General features: G+C 49.5%; 2 protein-coding genes across 2 annotated transcripts in view; one reads left to right on the top strand and one right to left on the bottom strand.

Annotated features, from left to right (window-relative positions):
* Positions 1-16,738, top strand: part of Vav1 (vav guanine nucleotide exchange factor 1) — a 57,398-nt gene that overhangs the window by 24,548 nt on the left and 16,112 nt on the right. Inside the window, exons 2-19 of the mRNA XM_004865648.3 lie at positions 8,184-8,300; positions 8,731-8,789; positions 8,863-8,931; positions 9,050-9,158; positions 9,255-9,350; positions 10,425-10,493; positions 10,617-10,720; positions 11,963-12,062; positions 12,461-12,556; positions 12,742-12,810; positions 12,930-13,016; positions 13,114-13,199; positions 13,557-13,689; positions 14,491-14,600; positions 15,317-15,418; positions 15,586-15,683; positions 15,759-15,781; positions 15,912-15,957. Coding sequence (XP_004865705.1) covers positions 8,184-8,300; positions 8,731-8,789; positions 8,863-8,931; positions 9,050-9,158; positions 9,255-9,350; positions 10,425-10,493; positions 10,617-10,720; positions 11,963-12,062; positions 12,461-12,556; positions 12,742-12,810; positions 12,930-13,016; positions 13,114-13,199; positions 13,557-13,689; positions 14,491-14,600; positions 15,317-15,418; positions 15,586-15,683; positions 15,759-15,781; positions 15,912-15,957 — 1,573 coding nt within the window. The remainder of the gene's footprint in view (positions 1-8,183; positions 8,301-8,730; positions 8,790-8,862; positions 8,932-9,049; positions 9,159-9,254; positions 9,351-10,424; positions 10,494-10,616; positions 10,721-11,962; positions 12,063-12,460; positions 12,557-12,741; positions 12,811-12,929; positions 13,017-13,113; positions 13,200-13,556; positions 13,690-14,490; positions 14,601-15,316; positions 15,419-15,585; positions 15,684-15,758; positions 15,782-15,911; positions 15,958-16,738) is intronic.
* LOC147821204 (uncharacterized) lies at positions 58-2,113 on the bottom strand. The gene is made up of 2 exons (XM_087201471.1): positions 1,330-2,113; positions 58-1,177 (listed from the first exon to the last, which is right to left on the bottom strand). Exon 1 carries the CDS (start codon positions 1,809-1,811, stop codon positions 1,410-1,412), a length of 402 nt encoding a protein of 133 aa, XP_087057597.1. The 5' UTR covers positions 1,812-2,113; the 3' UTR covers positions 58-1,177; positions 1,330-1,409.

Below are 16,738 nucleotides of genomic sequence, written 5' to 3'. Positions count from 1 at the left end.
GTACCCATTGCTCATTGATTTGTCTCCTGTGTGTCCCAGCAGCTGGGGATTTGATGCCTGATAAGAACTCATTTCTGTCCTCTTGATGATCAGTACCCAACAGGATTCCAGGACCTTCACAGACAATTACAACCTAGTGTGACCCTTGTTGTGTATTTATCAGGGTAGAGATTCAGCCACTGTGACAGATGGTGAAAATTAAATCACTATCTAGACATTTAGGGTGTAAAAGAGGGTAATGTAGTATTTATTCTAGGGGAGAAAGAGTGACAAGAATCATCCTAAAGTTGGTGGGAGAGAAAGGCTGTCAGTGCTTTGAGATACTGTTTGTTATTATCTGTTAAAGAGGGACAAATGTTACATCCCAGAACTCAGCAGTTCTACTTCTGGGTCTGTACCCCAAGAAATAAGTTCATAAACAGAAGTGGAGAAGGGTGTTCATAGCAGCTTTGTTCATATACAATGCCGGAGTCGACACAAGTGTCCATCAAGAGGAAGTTGGCTAGAGTCAACACCTCCAGGACTGTAGGGAATACACTTCTTTTCCATATTGTTGATGGCAAAGCATGAATTTTGGCAGATCACTGGTGTTCTCTTCCTACAGGTAGGCAGCAGTAATTCAGGTAAGGCGTAGAAGGTGGCCATAAACCTTCTTCTCCCTGAGTTTCTCCTTCTTCCTCGGTGAGGAAGGTTGAAAGCTGGTGGATATCTGAGGTCTTTTCCAGTTTAAGAATTTATGAGTCCATGAACACTCTTATGTTTTTACCTGGAGCCAGGATGGTGATGGTGATGACGGATGGCAACAGTGAGTGTGGTGACGATGTGGATGGTGGCAGTGATGGTGACAGTGAGGGTGGTCATGAAGATGATAATGGTGATGGTGAGAAGGTGATGATCATGATGACGATGATGATAATGGCGATGTGATATGGTGTTGGCGTGGACGGTAGCAGTGACAGTAATTATGGTGATGATCGTGATGAAGATGATGATAGTGATGATGGAAGAGATGGTGATGCTGGTGATGGTGATAATAATGATGGTGATAGTGACTGGGTTGGTTTTTAGTCACTCTGACAAATACCCGACAGAAACAACTTAAAGAAGAAAAGGTTTATTTTGGCTCATAGTTTCAGAGGTTTCAGTCCATGACCCACTGGCTCCATTGCCTTTAGACCTGTGATGAGGCAGAAACATCATGGCAGAAGGGTGTAACAGAGGAAAGATACTCACCTCATGGAAGCTGGGGGAGTGGAGAACTGAGGGCCAGCAGAAAGTAGAGGACCAGGGACTGGATACAGCTCCCAGGATCATGCCTCCATGACTCACTTCCTCCAGGGAGGCCCCTCTTCTCTCAGACCATTCACCTCATCAGTGTGAGGTTAACATCCTCACAAACCATCATCTCTCTAGGCATCTCTTAATCCAGTCACGTGAACAAGTGAGAGTAACTGTCTCAGTGATGGTGGTGGTGGTAGTGATGGTGATGGTGAAGCTATCATGGTGAAAATGGTGATGCTGATGCTGATGCTGATGAAAATGGTGATGCTGATGCTGATGACAATTGTGATGCTGATGCTGATGCTGATGACAATTGTGCTGCTGATGCTGATAACAATGGTGATGCTGATGCTGATGCTGATGACAATTGTGATGCTGATGCTGATAACAATGGTGATGCTGATGCTGATGCTGATGACAATTGTGATGCTGATGCTGATGACAATTGTGATGCTGATGCTGATGACAATTGTGATGCTGATGCTGATGACAATGGTGATGCTGATGCTGATGCTGATGACGATGACCATGATGATGAAGAGGATGGTGAAAATGGTGATGGTGGTGATGGGGGTAATGATGGAGATGCAGATGGTGACGGTGGTGATGGTGGTGTGATGTTGCTGTGGATAACAATGATGACGGGTATAAGGACAGTCATAATGATCACGAGGATGATGGTGTGTTATTGATAGTGATGGAGATAATGATACTTTCCAGACACGAAGTCGCACACCATGTCGAGCCCTTTACACCCACTGTATTATTGATTTAAAACATAGTGTCCTATACAAATCCCTCAATACTGGTTTTTATTTGTCCTTATCCCTATACTACCTACCTATTACTAGGTAACAAATTATTCCAAGACTTAAGAGTGTAACACAGCCATTTAGTATGCTCGGGGATTATTTAGGCCAGGAATTCCCAGGATCCACTGGGAATTTCCCAATTGCGGTCTCATGAGGCTGCAGCAGATGTTGGCTGGGGCCACTCTTTCCTGAAAGCCTGGGCAGAGCTGGAGGATCTACTTCCTGAGTGGCCATCCACAGGGCCCTTACTTCCTCTACATGTGGTTTCCCAATATGATGGCCAGTGAATTATCCAAGAGGTCAAAGAAGAAGTTCAATCCCTTTTGTTAACTACTCCTGAAGAGTCACTAATTGTTACTTCTGTCAGGATCTCTTAGTCTTACAGGGCCTGTGTTGGTTAGTGTGGGTGGGGTTAAAAAAGAGCATCTCGGCTTTTGCACAAATGCAGGGAGGTCTGGTCCACTGGGCCTGGACCATGGGGTCATCGTGGAGGCTGGCTGTTCTCATCACATTGTTACATTGTTTGTTTGTTCATTTTGGTACTGGGGATCCAACACAGGACCTTTGTGCTTCTGAGGCAGGTGGTGGAACCACTTAGCTAAATCCCTGGCCCTGCATTGTTTTAATTACTGTAGATTTATGACAAGCCTTGATATCTGATAGGAGTGGTATCCCCACTTGGGTTTTTCATCATTACGCTGGCTATTTATGCCCCCATGTGTTTCCAGATAAATATTATGATTAGTGTAACAAGTTCATCCAGAAACCATTTGGGGACTTCAACTGAAGTTGCATTGAATATATAGCTTCATTTTGAGCATCTTTTTTTTTTTGGTACTGGGGCTCGAACTCTGGTCCTTGCACTTACAGGGCAGGCAGCAGAACCACTGAGCTAAATCCCCAGCCCTATAGCTTCATTTTAAAGAGAGTTGAAAAATTTCAAGTTTTGAGCCTTCATAGATAAAAATGAGTGTGTATTTTACTTTATTTATTTAGGTTTACTTTTACATCTTTCCATAAAAGATTATAATCCTTCTCAGTGAAGGATTTGCACTTGTATTTATGAGCTTCTTGGTGTTGGCTTATTTTATATCTTTAGGAGATGGTAAATGGTATCTTTTTTTAGTGGTACAGGAGCTTGAACACAAGGCCTTTGCAATGAGCTATGTCCCTCTGCCCCTTTTATGTTTTTGTTTTGTTTTGCTTTTTGGTACTGGGGATCGAACTTGGGACCTTGTGCTTGCACGGCAGGCGCCAGAACCACTGAGCTAAATCCCTGGCCCCCAATCCCCTTTTTAGATTTTTTATTTTGAGATAGAGCCTAAGTTGCGCAGGACAGGCTTGAACTTGTGATCCTCCTGCCTCAGCCTCTCAGAGTTTTGTATTACAGGTGTGAGCCACTGTGCCCCGCTAAATGATATTCTTTTAAAACTAAGATCTAATTTCCCTTCAGTTTATTGTGTAACCCATTCTAGCAACTCTGTACATTTGTGTAATCCACATCCTTATCAAGACACTGAATATTTCTATATTTGTGGTCTCTCTCAGAGTCAATCTCTGCCCCAGAACAGCCACTGACCTGATCTCTATCACCGTAGGTTAGTTTTGCTTACACATTGAAAATGTGCTAAACATTATCTTTTTAAGAAATATATACATATATTTTTGTACCAGGAATTGAACTCAGGTCCTTGTGCTTGCGAGGCAGGCGGCAGAATTACTGAGCTAAATCCCCGGCCCAAGAAATAATATATTTTGATTGAATGTCGATGTACTGACACACACTAGACTTGTTATATTGTTTTTGTGTTCAGCAACATTGCCAAACTATGTCATTACTTCAAGCAATTTATCTACATGTTCTTTGAGAGCTTCTCTGTTGACAATGGTATCTTCCATAAAAATGAACACTGTATTTCTTTCTTGCCTTTTGTTTCTCCATCTTGTCTTCAAGTGCAGGCTGACTCTTTAAAAGAGAATTGGAGGGGCCAGAGATTTAGCTCAGTGGCCTTGTGCCTGCCTCGCAAGTGCAAGGTTGTGAGTTTGATCCCCAATAGCAACCCCCCCAAAAAAAACCCCCACAATAAAACAGAGTTGCACAGAAATAGTGAGAAAAAGCACTTTTGCCTCAGTTTTGATTTCCAAGGGGATCTTTTCAACATTTCATTATTCAGTATATTTTTCTCTAAGTTTTTGAAAATGACCTTTGCCATGTTACAGAAAGTCCCTTCCAACCTCTCCTCTCTCTCTCTCTCTCTCTCTCTTCCCCCTCACCAATGAATGTTGAATTGCTACTGTGTCTTTTAAACATCTCTAACAGTCACCATTTTTACTTTTTTACGGAGAGAAAACAAGTCTAAGGTCAGAACCTCAGAAAGATGGAACGTAATAACATTGTTTCCATCATGTCTATTTTAAGGCAATTCTGATAACAAATGATCTTAGTTTTTCTTTTATTCTAGGATGTAAATGATGCCTCTTCTTAAATACATTTAATTTATTTTAAAGTAAATTTAAAGTCCATGTTCCACATGTAATGGTTTAGGTAGATTTGGGACGTTATGGCTTGTATCTAGATGTCCTCCCAAAGCCTCATGTGCTCACAGGTGGGGCTTTTCAGAGGTGGCTGGGTCATGAGTGTGTGAATAAGGGCTAAGGATGTGTGGTAACTAAATTAGTCCACTGATTGGTTTAGCATAGTTCTTGGTGAGGATAATGGGAAAGCTCAACTTTGCCGTGGGTGTCACCAACCAATAGGCTTGTAGCTTGAGTTGGATAAAAAGGGAAAGAAGGAAGGCTTGCTGCCTCCTGATTGCCCTGCCATGCACTGTTTCTCCTCTGCCACGCTGCCTGGCCTTGGAGCCAGCTGACTACAGATTGAAACCTCTTCAGGCCATGAGCTGAAATAAACGCTTCTTCCTTTGACTTTTGTGTATCACATATTTTGACAGCAAAGAGAAAATAATTTGAGACATAGGATCTGACAATAATCAAGAAGGTATGATCTGAAGATGGAAGTATGAGAAGCATTCATTTCTGTTTGTTCTCATTTGCAGATTCAACCAACTGTGGATCAAAAATATTCAAACAAAATGGCATCTGTACTGAACTGACTTTTCCTTTGCCATTATTCCCTGAAAAATAAGCTGTAAAAGCTCTTTACATGGCATTGACATTCTAGTAGGTATAAGTCATCTAGAGATGATTTTAAAGTATGTGGGAGACCTGGGTGTGGTGGTGCACACCTGTAATCTCAGCACTCTGGGAGGCTGAGGCAGGAAGATCACAAGTTCAAGCCCAGCTTGGGAAACTTTTTGTGATTTAGTGAGATCTTCTCAAAATTTAAAAAAGTAAAGTCTGGGAATGTAGCCCAGGGTGAAGACCCTCAGTTTAATTCCCAGTACTGCAAATACCAGCAGTAACAACAATAACAACAAACAAAAACAGTAACAAACTAGGTGTGGTCATGAGACTGCACTTAACCCAAGTACTGATCTATGTGTTACAGGCATCCACAAAATGCAAATATTATTACAGCAGACTTATGGGCTTGCGTTTAATAAGGGCAAAGATCTCAGAGATATCGCAGGTTGGGTTCCACATGACTGCAATAAAAAGTGAATATTGCAATAAAGCCAGTTACATGAATTTTTTGTTTTTCAGTATGTATAAAAGTTATGTTTGTGCAACACCGTCACCTATTAAGGGTTCAATAGCACCATGTCTAACGTAGCAATGTACATCTCTTTTTTTTCCCTTCAGTACTAAGGATTAAACCCAGAGCCTTTGCACCGGGCTGCATCCCCACCCCTTCTTTTTTATTTTTTATTTTGAGATAGGGTCTTGCTAAATTGCCCAAGTTGGACTTGAACTTTTTTTTTTGGTACTGGAGATCGAACTTGGGACCTTGTGCTTGTGAGGCAGGCGGCAAAACCACTGAGCTACATCCCTGGCCCTGCAATGTACATCTCTTAATTAGAAAATACTTCATTGCTAAAAGACATCAGCAACCATCTGAGCCGTCAGTGAGCACAGTCTATTTACTGGTAGAGGGATTTGCATTTTTTGCTGAGGATGAGGTTGCTGAAGGTCAAGGTGGCTGTGGCAGTTTTTAAAAATAAAACCACAAGGAAGTTTCCCGCACCATTTGACTCTACCCTTCCTGAAAGAGTTGTCTGGAGCTTGTGGTGCTGTGTGAAAGCTTCTTTACCCAGAATACGACTTCTTTGCACATTGGAATCCATGTTCTTAAAATCTGTTCCTACTTTATCAACTAAATAAAGCGGGGAGGGAGGAGAACCAGTGGTGAATAGAACAGTCTGAACATTTATAATGTTTGCTGTCTTGTATGGGAGTTGTTATGGCTTCCAAAACAATTAGAATAATGACATGGAAGATCACTGATCAACGTGGGCATGGTGGTGCACGCCTGTCATCCCAGCACTTTGGGAGGCTGAGGCAGGAGAATCATAAGTTTGAGCCCAGCCTGGACAACTTAGTGATTAGCAAGACCCTGTCACAAAAAATAAAAAATAAAAAGAAATAAGGATGTAGTTCAGTACAAAGACTTTGGGTTCAACCTTTAGTAACAAAACTTTAAGTATCATAAAATAAAATAAATACAGTGGTCAGAGATGGTCTCCCAGGGAAGGAGACCCCTTGAACACAGACATGAAGAATGTGGGGAATAGTCTTGTAGTCATTGGGATGGACTTGTTTCCTTGGGACACCAAAGCAAAGTCCCCAGAGCAGCGTGTGAGCTGGCTTTCCATAGTTGTAACAAAATAGCACAGAGGATCAACTTACAAGGAGGAAAGGTTTATTTTGGCTGATGGTTTCTAAGGTTGCAGTCCATGGTTTGTTGTCTCCATTGCTTTTGGGCCTGTGATGGGGCAGAAACATATGGCAGGAGGCCATGGTGACCAGGAAGCAGAGAGGGAGAGGGGAGAGAAGAGAGACCAGGATTCCTTCCAGGGCACAGTCCCGGTGACCTTCCACTAAGGCCCAACTCCTAAAGGTTCCCCCAACAGCCCCACAGGCTGGCGACCAAGCTTTAACGTATAAGCTTTGGGACAACATTCAAAATCCAAACCATAGCAATGGAAATTTATTCATTTTATTTTATTTTTTTTCATAATAAGCACCCTGGTCCTCTCCCTCCCCTCTCCTCTTCCTTCTGCCCTCCCTACTCCCCCTGCTGCAGCAGCAGGGTCTCCTTGATGTTCCTTCAAAACCCAGGGCGCTGTCCTGCCTCAGGCCCTTTGCACAGGCTGTGCACCCTGACTTCATGGAAAAGCCAAGACTGCATTCGGGGAGACTGGTGGATGAGAAGTTGTTTACAATTCTTTAGAATCAAGGGAACTCAGAGAGCTGGTCCCATTGGCACACTGGATGAGCTGATATTGGGCAAGTGCAAGGAAAGGAAAGCTTTTTAAAACTCAGAGCCAGGTACCCAAATGGTAGCACAATATCTGTGTCTGAGTGCTGTCTTAACTAAAGTCTTTTGGTTGTGAGTCACAGTGTCTTGATTCGAACTACCTTGAACAAGAAAAGGAATGTCTTGGCTCATGAAGTGGAAAAGCTCAGGGCTATTTCATACACATGGAATCATACAATATGTGACCTTTTATATTTGGCTTGTTTTACTTAGCAGACTGTTCTTAAGGTTCATTCACATTGTGGCATGTATCCGTACTTCATTCCTTTTGATGGCTGAATAATCTTCCGTTGCATGGACATACCACATGTGTTTATCTGCTAGTGATTAATTTTAGGTTTTCTAAATTTCACTGCAGTCAAAAAAGAAAAAAAACTGAGTCAGGACTTGAGACCCAGATCCATGGCGAAGCACTTACCTAACATGTGTGAGGCCCTGGGTTCCATCCTTAGTGCCACAAAGCAAATTTTAAGCATTAGATCTGCCTGCCTTCAGGTATGGCTTGCTCTTTCTCAGAAGAGAGCATGGTTTTGTGGGAGGGAGCTCAAGCTTTCAGTTTTCTCCCTCTGTAGTAGGCCCCAAGCCATGCTACCTTGGGGTCAGCTTCTCCTGCATCCTTCATCCCCACCCGCAATTTCCCTCTCCCTCCACAGTTTCTGTGCCTTAAGAACATCCGAACCTTCCTGTCCACTTGCTGTGAGAAGTTTGGCCTCAAGCGCAGTGAGCTCTTCGAGGCTTTTGACCTCTTCGATGTGCAAGATTTTGGAAAGGTGAGATGGGCCCTAAAGCTCAAAGACTGGGCTTCAACTCATTTCCATCTACATCTGTTTGGGAAAATGAGCTGTCCGGGAGCCAGCAGTTGAGACAAAGCAGGGTGCACACAAGGTGCTGACAGCACTGGCGGGGGACTTGTGGAACTCCAGGGCCTGCTGTGTGGCCTCAGGTGCAAGGCTGTGCCTCTCTGGTCCCACATGGGGATAACATCATCCTGGCCTTTCTGGGTGGCTGGGAGGATTGACTAAGATTACCGGATCTTGGTGAGGCTCAGTTAATGGATTCGAAAACCCCGAAGTGGGTTCCTGAGAAGCACAAGGTCTAACTCGAGTCTGGCTCTGGTGCTTGCAGTCCCGGGGGCCGAGGCTGTGCCCTGGCGTGGGTGTGGGGAAGGGGCTTGCTGAGCGACTCTGGCCTCCATCACAGGTCATCTACACGCTGTCCGCTCTGTCCTGGACCCCGATCGCCCAGAACAAGGGGATCATGTGAGTACCCCTCCCCCGCCCCGGACCCCTCCTCCGGCTGTGGGGGGCCGCGGCTCACAGCGCCCTCCCCCAGGCCCTTCCCCACGGATGAGGACGGCGTGGGTGATGACGACATCTACAGCGGCCTGTCGGATCAGATCGAGTGAGTGTCGCGGCCCAGCCCTGGGGTCGGGGGGTGGGGATGGGGCGCTCCCAGCCTGGACCTAGAAAGGTCTGAGGGGCTGGGGCTGCGTGGGCCTTCCTGACTCTGCTTCCTACAGCGACACCGTGGAGGAGGACGAGGACCTGTACGACTGCGTGGAGAACGAGGAGGCCGAGGGCGACGAGATCTATGAGGACCTCATGCGCACAGAACCGGTGCCCATGCCGGTGAGGGCGGAGGCCAGGCGGGGGGGGGGCCGGGCCCGGGGCGCAGGGTGCGGGAGGCCGGGGCCCCACTGACGCCCGCCTGCGCTCCCCTCGAAGCCCAAGATGACGGAGTACGAGAAGCGCGGCTGCTGCTTGCGCGAGATCCAGCAGACCGAGGACAAGTACACGGACACGCTGGGCTCCATCCAGCAGGTGCGCCCTCTGAGACAGGGTCTCTCTAAGTTGCCCAGGCTGGCCTTGAACTTGCAATCCTCCTGCCTCAGCCTCCCAAGTAGCTGAGATCACAGATATGCACCACCATGCCCAGCTTCCTCCTTTTTCTTTTCTTTTTTTTTTTTTTTGATGATACTGAGCTTTGAACCCACGGCCCTTGCACTGAGCTACAACCCCGACCATTTCTATTTATTTATTTATTTATTTATTTATTTATTTATTTATTTATTTATTTTTGAGACAAGATCTCACTAAGTCACTTTGTTGCCAGGTTGAGCTTGAACTTGCAGTTCCCCCGCCTCAGCCTCCCAAGTAACGGATCACAGGTGTATGCCATCTAGTCTGACCTTCTCCGTGTCCTTTAAAAATCAGCTTTATGAAGGGTCAGGGATTTAGCTCAGTGGTTCCGCCACCTGCCTTGCAAGCACAAGGTCCGGAGTTCAATCCCTGGTACAAAAAAAAAATCAGCTTTATGGAGCTTTAACAAGTGTACATATAATTCCCCACCCGCAGTTCCGCGGTTCTTGTTGTATTTAGAGTGTTGGGCGACCACGCACACTAATTTTAGACATTTTTATTCCTTAGATTAAATCTCATATCCCTTAGCTCAATCTTCCAGCCCCTCCTCAGCTCCTGGCTCCCACACATCCAGGTGCTCTCTCTCTGGACTCACCTGTTTGGGATGCTTCCTATCTACTTCATCACAAATCTCATGTCCTTCTGAGTACAGTGTTCACAAAGTCCAGCCGTGCTGTAAATGTGTCTCAGCTTGGTTCCTTTTCATGGCTGAATACTATTCCACCGAGGGGACTAACCATATTTTGTTTGTCCATGTATTTACTGATGGACATTGGAGTTGTTTCCACTTTGGGGCTGTTATGAATAATTCTGCTGTTAACATTTGGAGACAAGATTTTGTGTGTGGGTGTTCTCCATCTTTTTCTCTGTCTCTCTGTTTCTCTCTGTCTCTGTCTCCCTCTGTGCTTTCCTCTCAGGGGCTGAGCAGGGCTACGGGGTCTCACTTCCCTCCCCCCTTCTCCCCCCTCGGTGCAGCACTTTATGAAGCCCCTACAGCGGTTTCTCAAGCCCCAGGACATGGAGATAATCTTCATCAACATGGAGGTGGGCCTGCTGGTCCTGGGGCTCTGGGCCTCTGTGCAGTGGGGTGCTGCGTCCGCCCCGGGGTTGGGGTGTGAGCTGGGTGGGTGACTCCCCTGCCTGGATGCTGAGCCCCCCTCTGCCCAGGACCTGCTCCGCGTTCACACCCACTTCCTGAAGGAGATGAAGGAGGCGCTCACAACCCCGGGGGCTCCCACCCTGTACCAGGTCTTCATCAAATACAAGGAGAGGTGAGCCTGGGTCACTGCCCTGCCCGTGCCAGGCACTCGGGCAATGTCACCCTCCGGGGTCACAGGCAGGGAGGACGCTTGCTATGCACGCATGAGTCAGGGGCTTCCCACCTGATTCAATTCCCACCTCTGCTGTGTGACCCTGGGAAACCACTTAACCTCTCTGTGCTTCTGCTTCCTCGTCTGTAAACCAGTGTTTATGGGGTTGTGGCAAGAGCTGAACCAACTGATGCATACAGTGCTTAGCACAGGGCCTGGGACACAGTAGGCAGTCAATAAGTGCTTGTTAATAAATGAACAATGGGCAGAGACTATATGCTATGTGTCAAGTCCTCTGGTAAGAGCCCCTTTTGAGGTGCAATAAAAAATATGGTGTGTTTAAATTTCAAAAAATTTAGCCAGGTGTGGTGGTGCACACCTGTCCTCCCAGCACTCAGGAGGCTGAGGCAGGAGGATCACCATGAGTTTGAGGCCAACCTGGGCCTCACAGTGAGTTCAAGACCAATCTGAACGATACAGTGAAGTCCTATCTCAAAATGACCAAAATTTTTTTTATTACAGCAAAAGACACATGACCATGGATCCCCCTTTAAATCCTCCCCTTCACTTCAAACACATGTATCCCATCATTCTTGCTACTTTCTGAAGCCATTCTGGAGTCCTCTCTTGTGAGTGTCTTTAGATGTGAGCGTCCTGGCTGCCTCAGTGTCCCGAACCAATGCAAAACGACCTTTCATGGTTATTCTGACTTCAGGGAAGAAGGCACAAGTCTCCTGGTGCCAGATCTGATGACAGGGGAGATGGGCATGCACCGTGGTGTGTCTGTGAGCTGCCTACCTGTTGGATGGTGCTTGGTAGCAGCATTTGCCCTATTTTCTTTTTATCACCCCTCATAGAGACACTCAGGAAAGAGCACTTCCAGAGCTGCTGCAGAAACTGGCAAGAAGGGTGGGATCAGTGTGTTCCAAGTGAGGGGAGGATTCTGGGCAATGTGTCTTTGACTGTCACACATTTTAAAAATCTAAACATTCACCACCTTTTCCCATCACCCCTTGTATGTGCTACCACAGTTAATGTGATCATGAGCCGGGGTGGAAGTGCTATTGTTAGGGCCATTTTGCAGATGGAGACACTGAGGCTCAGGGTCATCTCTCTGGGACCAGAGAGGCCAGGACTGATGCCGAGACTCACCTGACCTGGGTGCCAGCCACTCTTACCTGGAGGCCTGTTCTCTCCCTGCAGGTTCCTTGTCTACGGCCGCTACTGCAGCCAGGTGGAGTCGGCCAGCAAACACCTGGACCAGGTGGCCACGGCCCGAGAGGACGTGCAGATGAAGCTGGAGGTGGGGGCCTGGCTGCCCCTGGGGAGGGGGTCCCCCTCTTTCCCAGTCCCAGGGGCTGCAAGGAACCAAACCTGACCCCAAACGGAATCCTACATCTGGGCTGAGCTCCAGTTTCACCCGGAGCCCCTGATCCCAGCCAAGCCCCAATCCCAGGCCGAGCCCCGTTCTGAGCTGAACCCCAGCTGGGATCCTGGTGTCTCCTGGCCGTGCTGGCTGCGCTTCCCTGGATCTTCACCTGCTTCTCACCCCAGGACATCCGCCTGCCCTTTTTCTTCCTTTCTCCTTATTATTTTTTGGCGGGAGATGCTTCAGAGCAGCCGCGTTCCTCCAGACCCTCCCCACCCCTCCTCTGCTTCGATCCTGCCCCCTTCATGACACCCGTGTCCTCTGATTCCCAGGAATGTTCTCAGCGAGCCAACAACGGCAGGTTCACCTTGCGGGACCTGCTGATGGTCCCCATGCAGAGAGTGCTCAAATATCACCTCCTTCTCCAGGTGCGGGGCCAGCGGGGTCCCCCAGGAAGGCCCTTGGCAGAGCTCCCGTCTGGGTCTTCGGAGACCCCGTGGGGTGGGTCATTAGGGTCACATCCGGCCCGCGGGGAGGGCAGGGTGAGGGGGTCTGCTTGCAGGGCTCCCGGGAGGAGAGGGGCGGCGGAGTGTCTGAGTCCTTGTCCCCGCAGGAGCTGGTGAAGCACACCCAGGACGCCATGGAGAAGGAGAACCTGCGGCTGGCCCTGGACGCCATGAGGGTGAGGGGGTGGGGGTGGCGTGTTCCACGCGGGCTGTGGCGTCGTCTTTGAGCCTCCGGCCGGCAGGGGACTTGGCCAGGTGTGCGTAGGTGGCCAGGCTCACCCTCGTCCACCCCCAGGACCTGGCGCAGTGTGTAAACGAGGTCAAGAGGGACAACGAGACGCTGCGGCAGATCACCAACTTCCAGCTGTCCATTGAGAACCTGGTGAGGGCTGGGGTGGGCCGGGGTGTGGCCACGTGGGGCGGACGTCTGGTCTCCTTCTTGGTGAGCCCTGACCAGATTCCTCCCGCCTGCTGCGCAGGACCGATCGCTGGCCAACTACGGCCGGCCCAAGATTGACGGGGAGCTCAAGATCACCTCGGTGGAGAGGCGGTCCAAGATGGACAGGTGGGCGTGGGGCCTGGGGGCGGGGCCAGGACGCTGGATAAGCAGGTGGGTGGAGTCAGCATTGGTCTGGGGGATCCTGGGTGGTGCCAGGTTCCTAGATCTGTGGGTGGAGTCATAGCGAGAGTGGGTGGGGATGGAGGTGGGGCCTGATTTCCAGCAGAAAGGGGGGTGGGGTTTCCTGGACCGGGATTGGGCCTAGCGGGATGGATAGGTGGAACCCAGAGCCGTGGCGGCCAGGCCAGTAGGGGTCACGTGGGTGAGGTGGGCCCTGCCAACTCCGCCAATGAGGAAGAGAAGGGTGGGGACCTTGATGGGCGGGGTGGGGAGCCGACAGAGCCCCTGACCCGGGGGTTCCAGGTACGCCTTCCTGCTGGACAAAGCGCTGCTCATCTGCAAGCGGCGGGGCGACTCCTATGACCTCAAGGACTTTGTGAGCCTGCACAACTTCCAGGTTCGCGACGACTCCTCCGGAGAGCGAGACCACAAGAAGGTGGGGTTCTGAAGCCGGGGGGTTCCCAGTGCAAGGGCACGGCCAGGGCTCCCCACCTAGCCTTGGGACGCCCGTGTGTCCTGTGCTTGGGGGAGCTCGCAGCACCACGTGTTCACGCACACACGCAACGGGCTTTGAATTGAGCGCCTGCTGTATATCCTGGTCATTCTTTTAGGCATAGGACTAAAAATGAAAACAGAACAGACACTGCCCCCCCTCCTATGCTGCCTCCATTCTTGTAGGAAACAAGAAAAAGGCCGAAAATAACACTGGAACTTCCACAGTTGTGGGTGGGGTGGGAGGGGGGCTTCTTATCCATCGGTCTGTTCTCCTCTGGGGGTGACATTTGAGCCAAGACCTCTCTCCTGGGCTTTTCTCTTTCTCTTGTGAGCTTTTCCACTTCCTTTATGCCTCCTCCTCCTCCTCCTCCTGAAAGTCTTCCCCCTTTCCCAGCTGATGGATCTCTCTCCTCTATTCTTTTTTCAGTTTTTTGAGACAGGGTCTCACTATGTAGCCCAGGCTGGCCTCAAACTCGTGGCGATCCTCCTGCCTCAGCCTCCCAAGTGCTGGGATTACAGGCATGCGCCACCACACCTGGCCTCTTCTTTCTTTTCTTTCTCTTTCCTTCCTCCCTCCCTCTTTTTTTCCTTCCTTCCTTCCTTCCTTGTTCTGCACTGGGGATCAAGCCCAGGCCCTTCACACTATATACCCCACTTTTTAAAAATTTTTGAGATGGGTTGGTGGTGTGTCCCCCCTTCTGCAGGGGCGGAGGCCTCAGGTCTGGACTCTGCTTCCCTACAGTGGAGCCACATGTTTCTCCTGATCGAGGACCAGGGTGCCCAGGGCTACGAGCTGTTCTTCAAGACCCGCGAGCTGAAGAAGAAGTGGATGGAGCAATTCGAGATGGCCCTGTGAGTCCCTTCCTCCCGCTGCGTCCTCAGAGCCCCGGGGTGCAGGGCCGGGGTCAGCCTGGGGCTCCAGCATGCACGCTGCTCTGCCCAGCACACTGAGGGGCCTCAGAGCCTCGGTTTCCTCATCTGGGGAGGGGCAGGGCTGGCTCAACACCGCCGCACACCTCAGCAAGCCGGCTTCATGTGTGCTTCGGCCCCAGTGTTCTCCTCCCATTCCTCTCTTTCTCCTTCCTCCCCGGCCTCTTCTGGTTTTTGTTTGTTTGTTTTGCTACCGGGGATCGAACTCCAGACCCTGCACTTGCAAGGCAGGCGCAGCACCACTGAGCTAAATCCCCGGCCCTCCCGTCTCTTCTGATGCTTCTCCTTCTCTTTTCCCCTCCTCCCTCCTTTCTTCCACTCCTCCTCTTTCCCCTTTCTCTTTCTTTTTCTCTCCATCTTTTCCTTCCTCACTCTCCTCCTCTTCCTCTTCCTTCATCTCCTTTTTCCTCCTCCATCTTTCCTTTCTTCCCCTTCTCATCTTGCTCCACCACCTCCTCCTCTCTATTGAAGTAAAATTCATACAACAAAAAATGGAGCATTCTGTGCCATTCACTTCTGTGGCGTCACCTCTTAGCTCCAAGACACAATGTGGTATACTCAATCCACACCATGGAATACTATGCAGCCATGTAAAGGAGTGATGTATCAATGATCTCTGCTTTTCTTTCTCTCTCCAGCTCCAATATCTACCCGGAGAATGCCACTGCCAATGGCCATGACTTCCAGATGTTTTCCTTTGAGGAGACCACGTCCTGCAAAGCTTGCCAGATGCTTCTCAGGTTCATGTGTGGGAGGCGAACCCGGGTCCTGGGTGCTCCCATTGAGCCCCTCTGCTGAATAACGGGCAGCCCGGCCTTGACCCGATGCTCTCCCCATACGAAACCGGGGGTTTGCAGAATGGCGAGGGCGCTGGTCCCGCCTCTGACCATTTTCTCCTGTGCCGCAGAGGGACCTTCTACCAGGGCTACCGCTGTCACCGGTGCCGGGCGCCTGCGCACAAGGAGTGTCTGGGGAGGGTGACTCCGTGCGGCCGGCACGGGCCAGGTAGGTGCAGGGCAGGCGGGCTGGCTTCCCCGGCGGGCATGTCCCGCCCTGACTCTCTCCTCCTCTCTCTCCTAGATTTTGCAGGGACCATGAAGAAGGTAAGATGAACCCCGCCCGCCCTGTCCACGCTGCTTTCCGTGCATGGGAAATCACAGGGCCCAGGAGGGCGGACCCAGGAAGCCCAGGCGTTGGGCTGAGGACGCCTGCCTTCCTCTCCTGTCCCCGCAGGACAAGCAGCACCGCAGGGCTCAGGAGAAAAAACGCAACGAGTTGGGTGAGCCAGCAGGGGGCGCGCGAGGGGTGGGAGAGAAGCCAGGGATTTGTGTGTTTCCCGCACCCTGGCCCGCCCGTCCCAGCCCAGGAACCCGCAGGGAATTTTAGAGCAATGAACTCAGAGTCGTGAGGCACCTTTACCCAAACGCCCTTGAGTGGCTGCCTGGAATGTAGGAAGCTCTGCTCAGATCCTCCTCCCTGTACCCACTTTTCCATTCACTGTCTTAGCTACGTCCCAGTAACCACAATGACGCTTAAGTTTAGAGCTTTCCCACTGGTCAACATAATGCCCATGGAATTCACTGATGATGTTGCTTATAGTGGTAAAACATCCTTTTTCATAGCTGTATAATATTCCACCCCGCAATTGTATCACAATCTATTTTTCCCATCCTATGAGGACATCAGTTTGTTGCCATGTTTTGGCTCTTGCAAATAAATCTACTATGTGATATTCTTGGTTTTCATTGCTTTTGGGCATATATATTGGAGTGGAATTGCTGGGTTCCAGGGTGGATGTATATTTAACTTTAGTAGATACAGCTTGCCAGGCATGGTGGCACATGCCTGTGACCCCAGCACTCAGGAGGCTGAGGCAGGAGGATCACTGAGAGTTCCAGGCCAGCATGGGCTACATAGTGACTTCAAGGCCAGTCTGAACTACATAGGGAGTCCCTGTCTCACCCCTCCCAAAAATAGATGCAGGTCAACATTTTTCCAAAATGGATCCCCCTCCCATGTACAAGGGTTACACTTGCTCCCCCCCCCACCACCACCACTTG

Source organism: Heterocephalus glaber, unplaced genomic scaffold (assembly GCF_053883595.1).
Source record: "Heterocephalus glaber isolate CG9 unplaced genomic scaffold, H.glaber_assembly_v1.0 deba00001760, whole genome shotgun sequence".
In the NCBI taxonomy this organism is placed as follows: domain Eukaryota; kingdom Metazoa; phylum Chordata; class Mammalia; order Rodentia; family Bathyergidae; genus Heterocephalus; species Heterocephalus glaber.
Note: the sequence above shows the minus strand (reverse complement) of the source record. Positions and strands in the feature narration are given on the sequence as shown.

Coding starts and splice junctions, on each gene's coding strand:
- LOC147821204 (XM_087201471.1), bottom strand. CDS start 1,811: ATGGTCATCGTCATCAGCATCAGCATCAGCATCACCATTGTCATCAGC.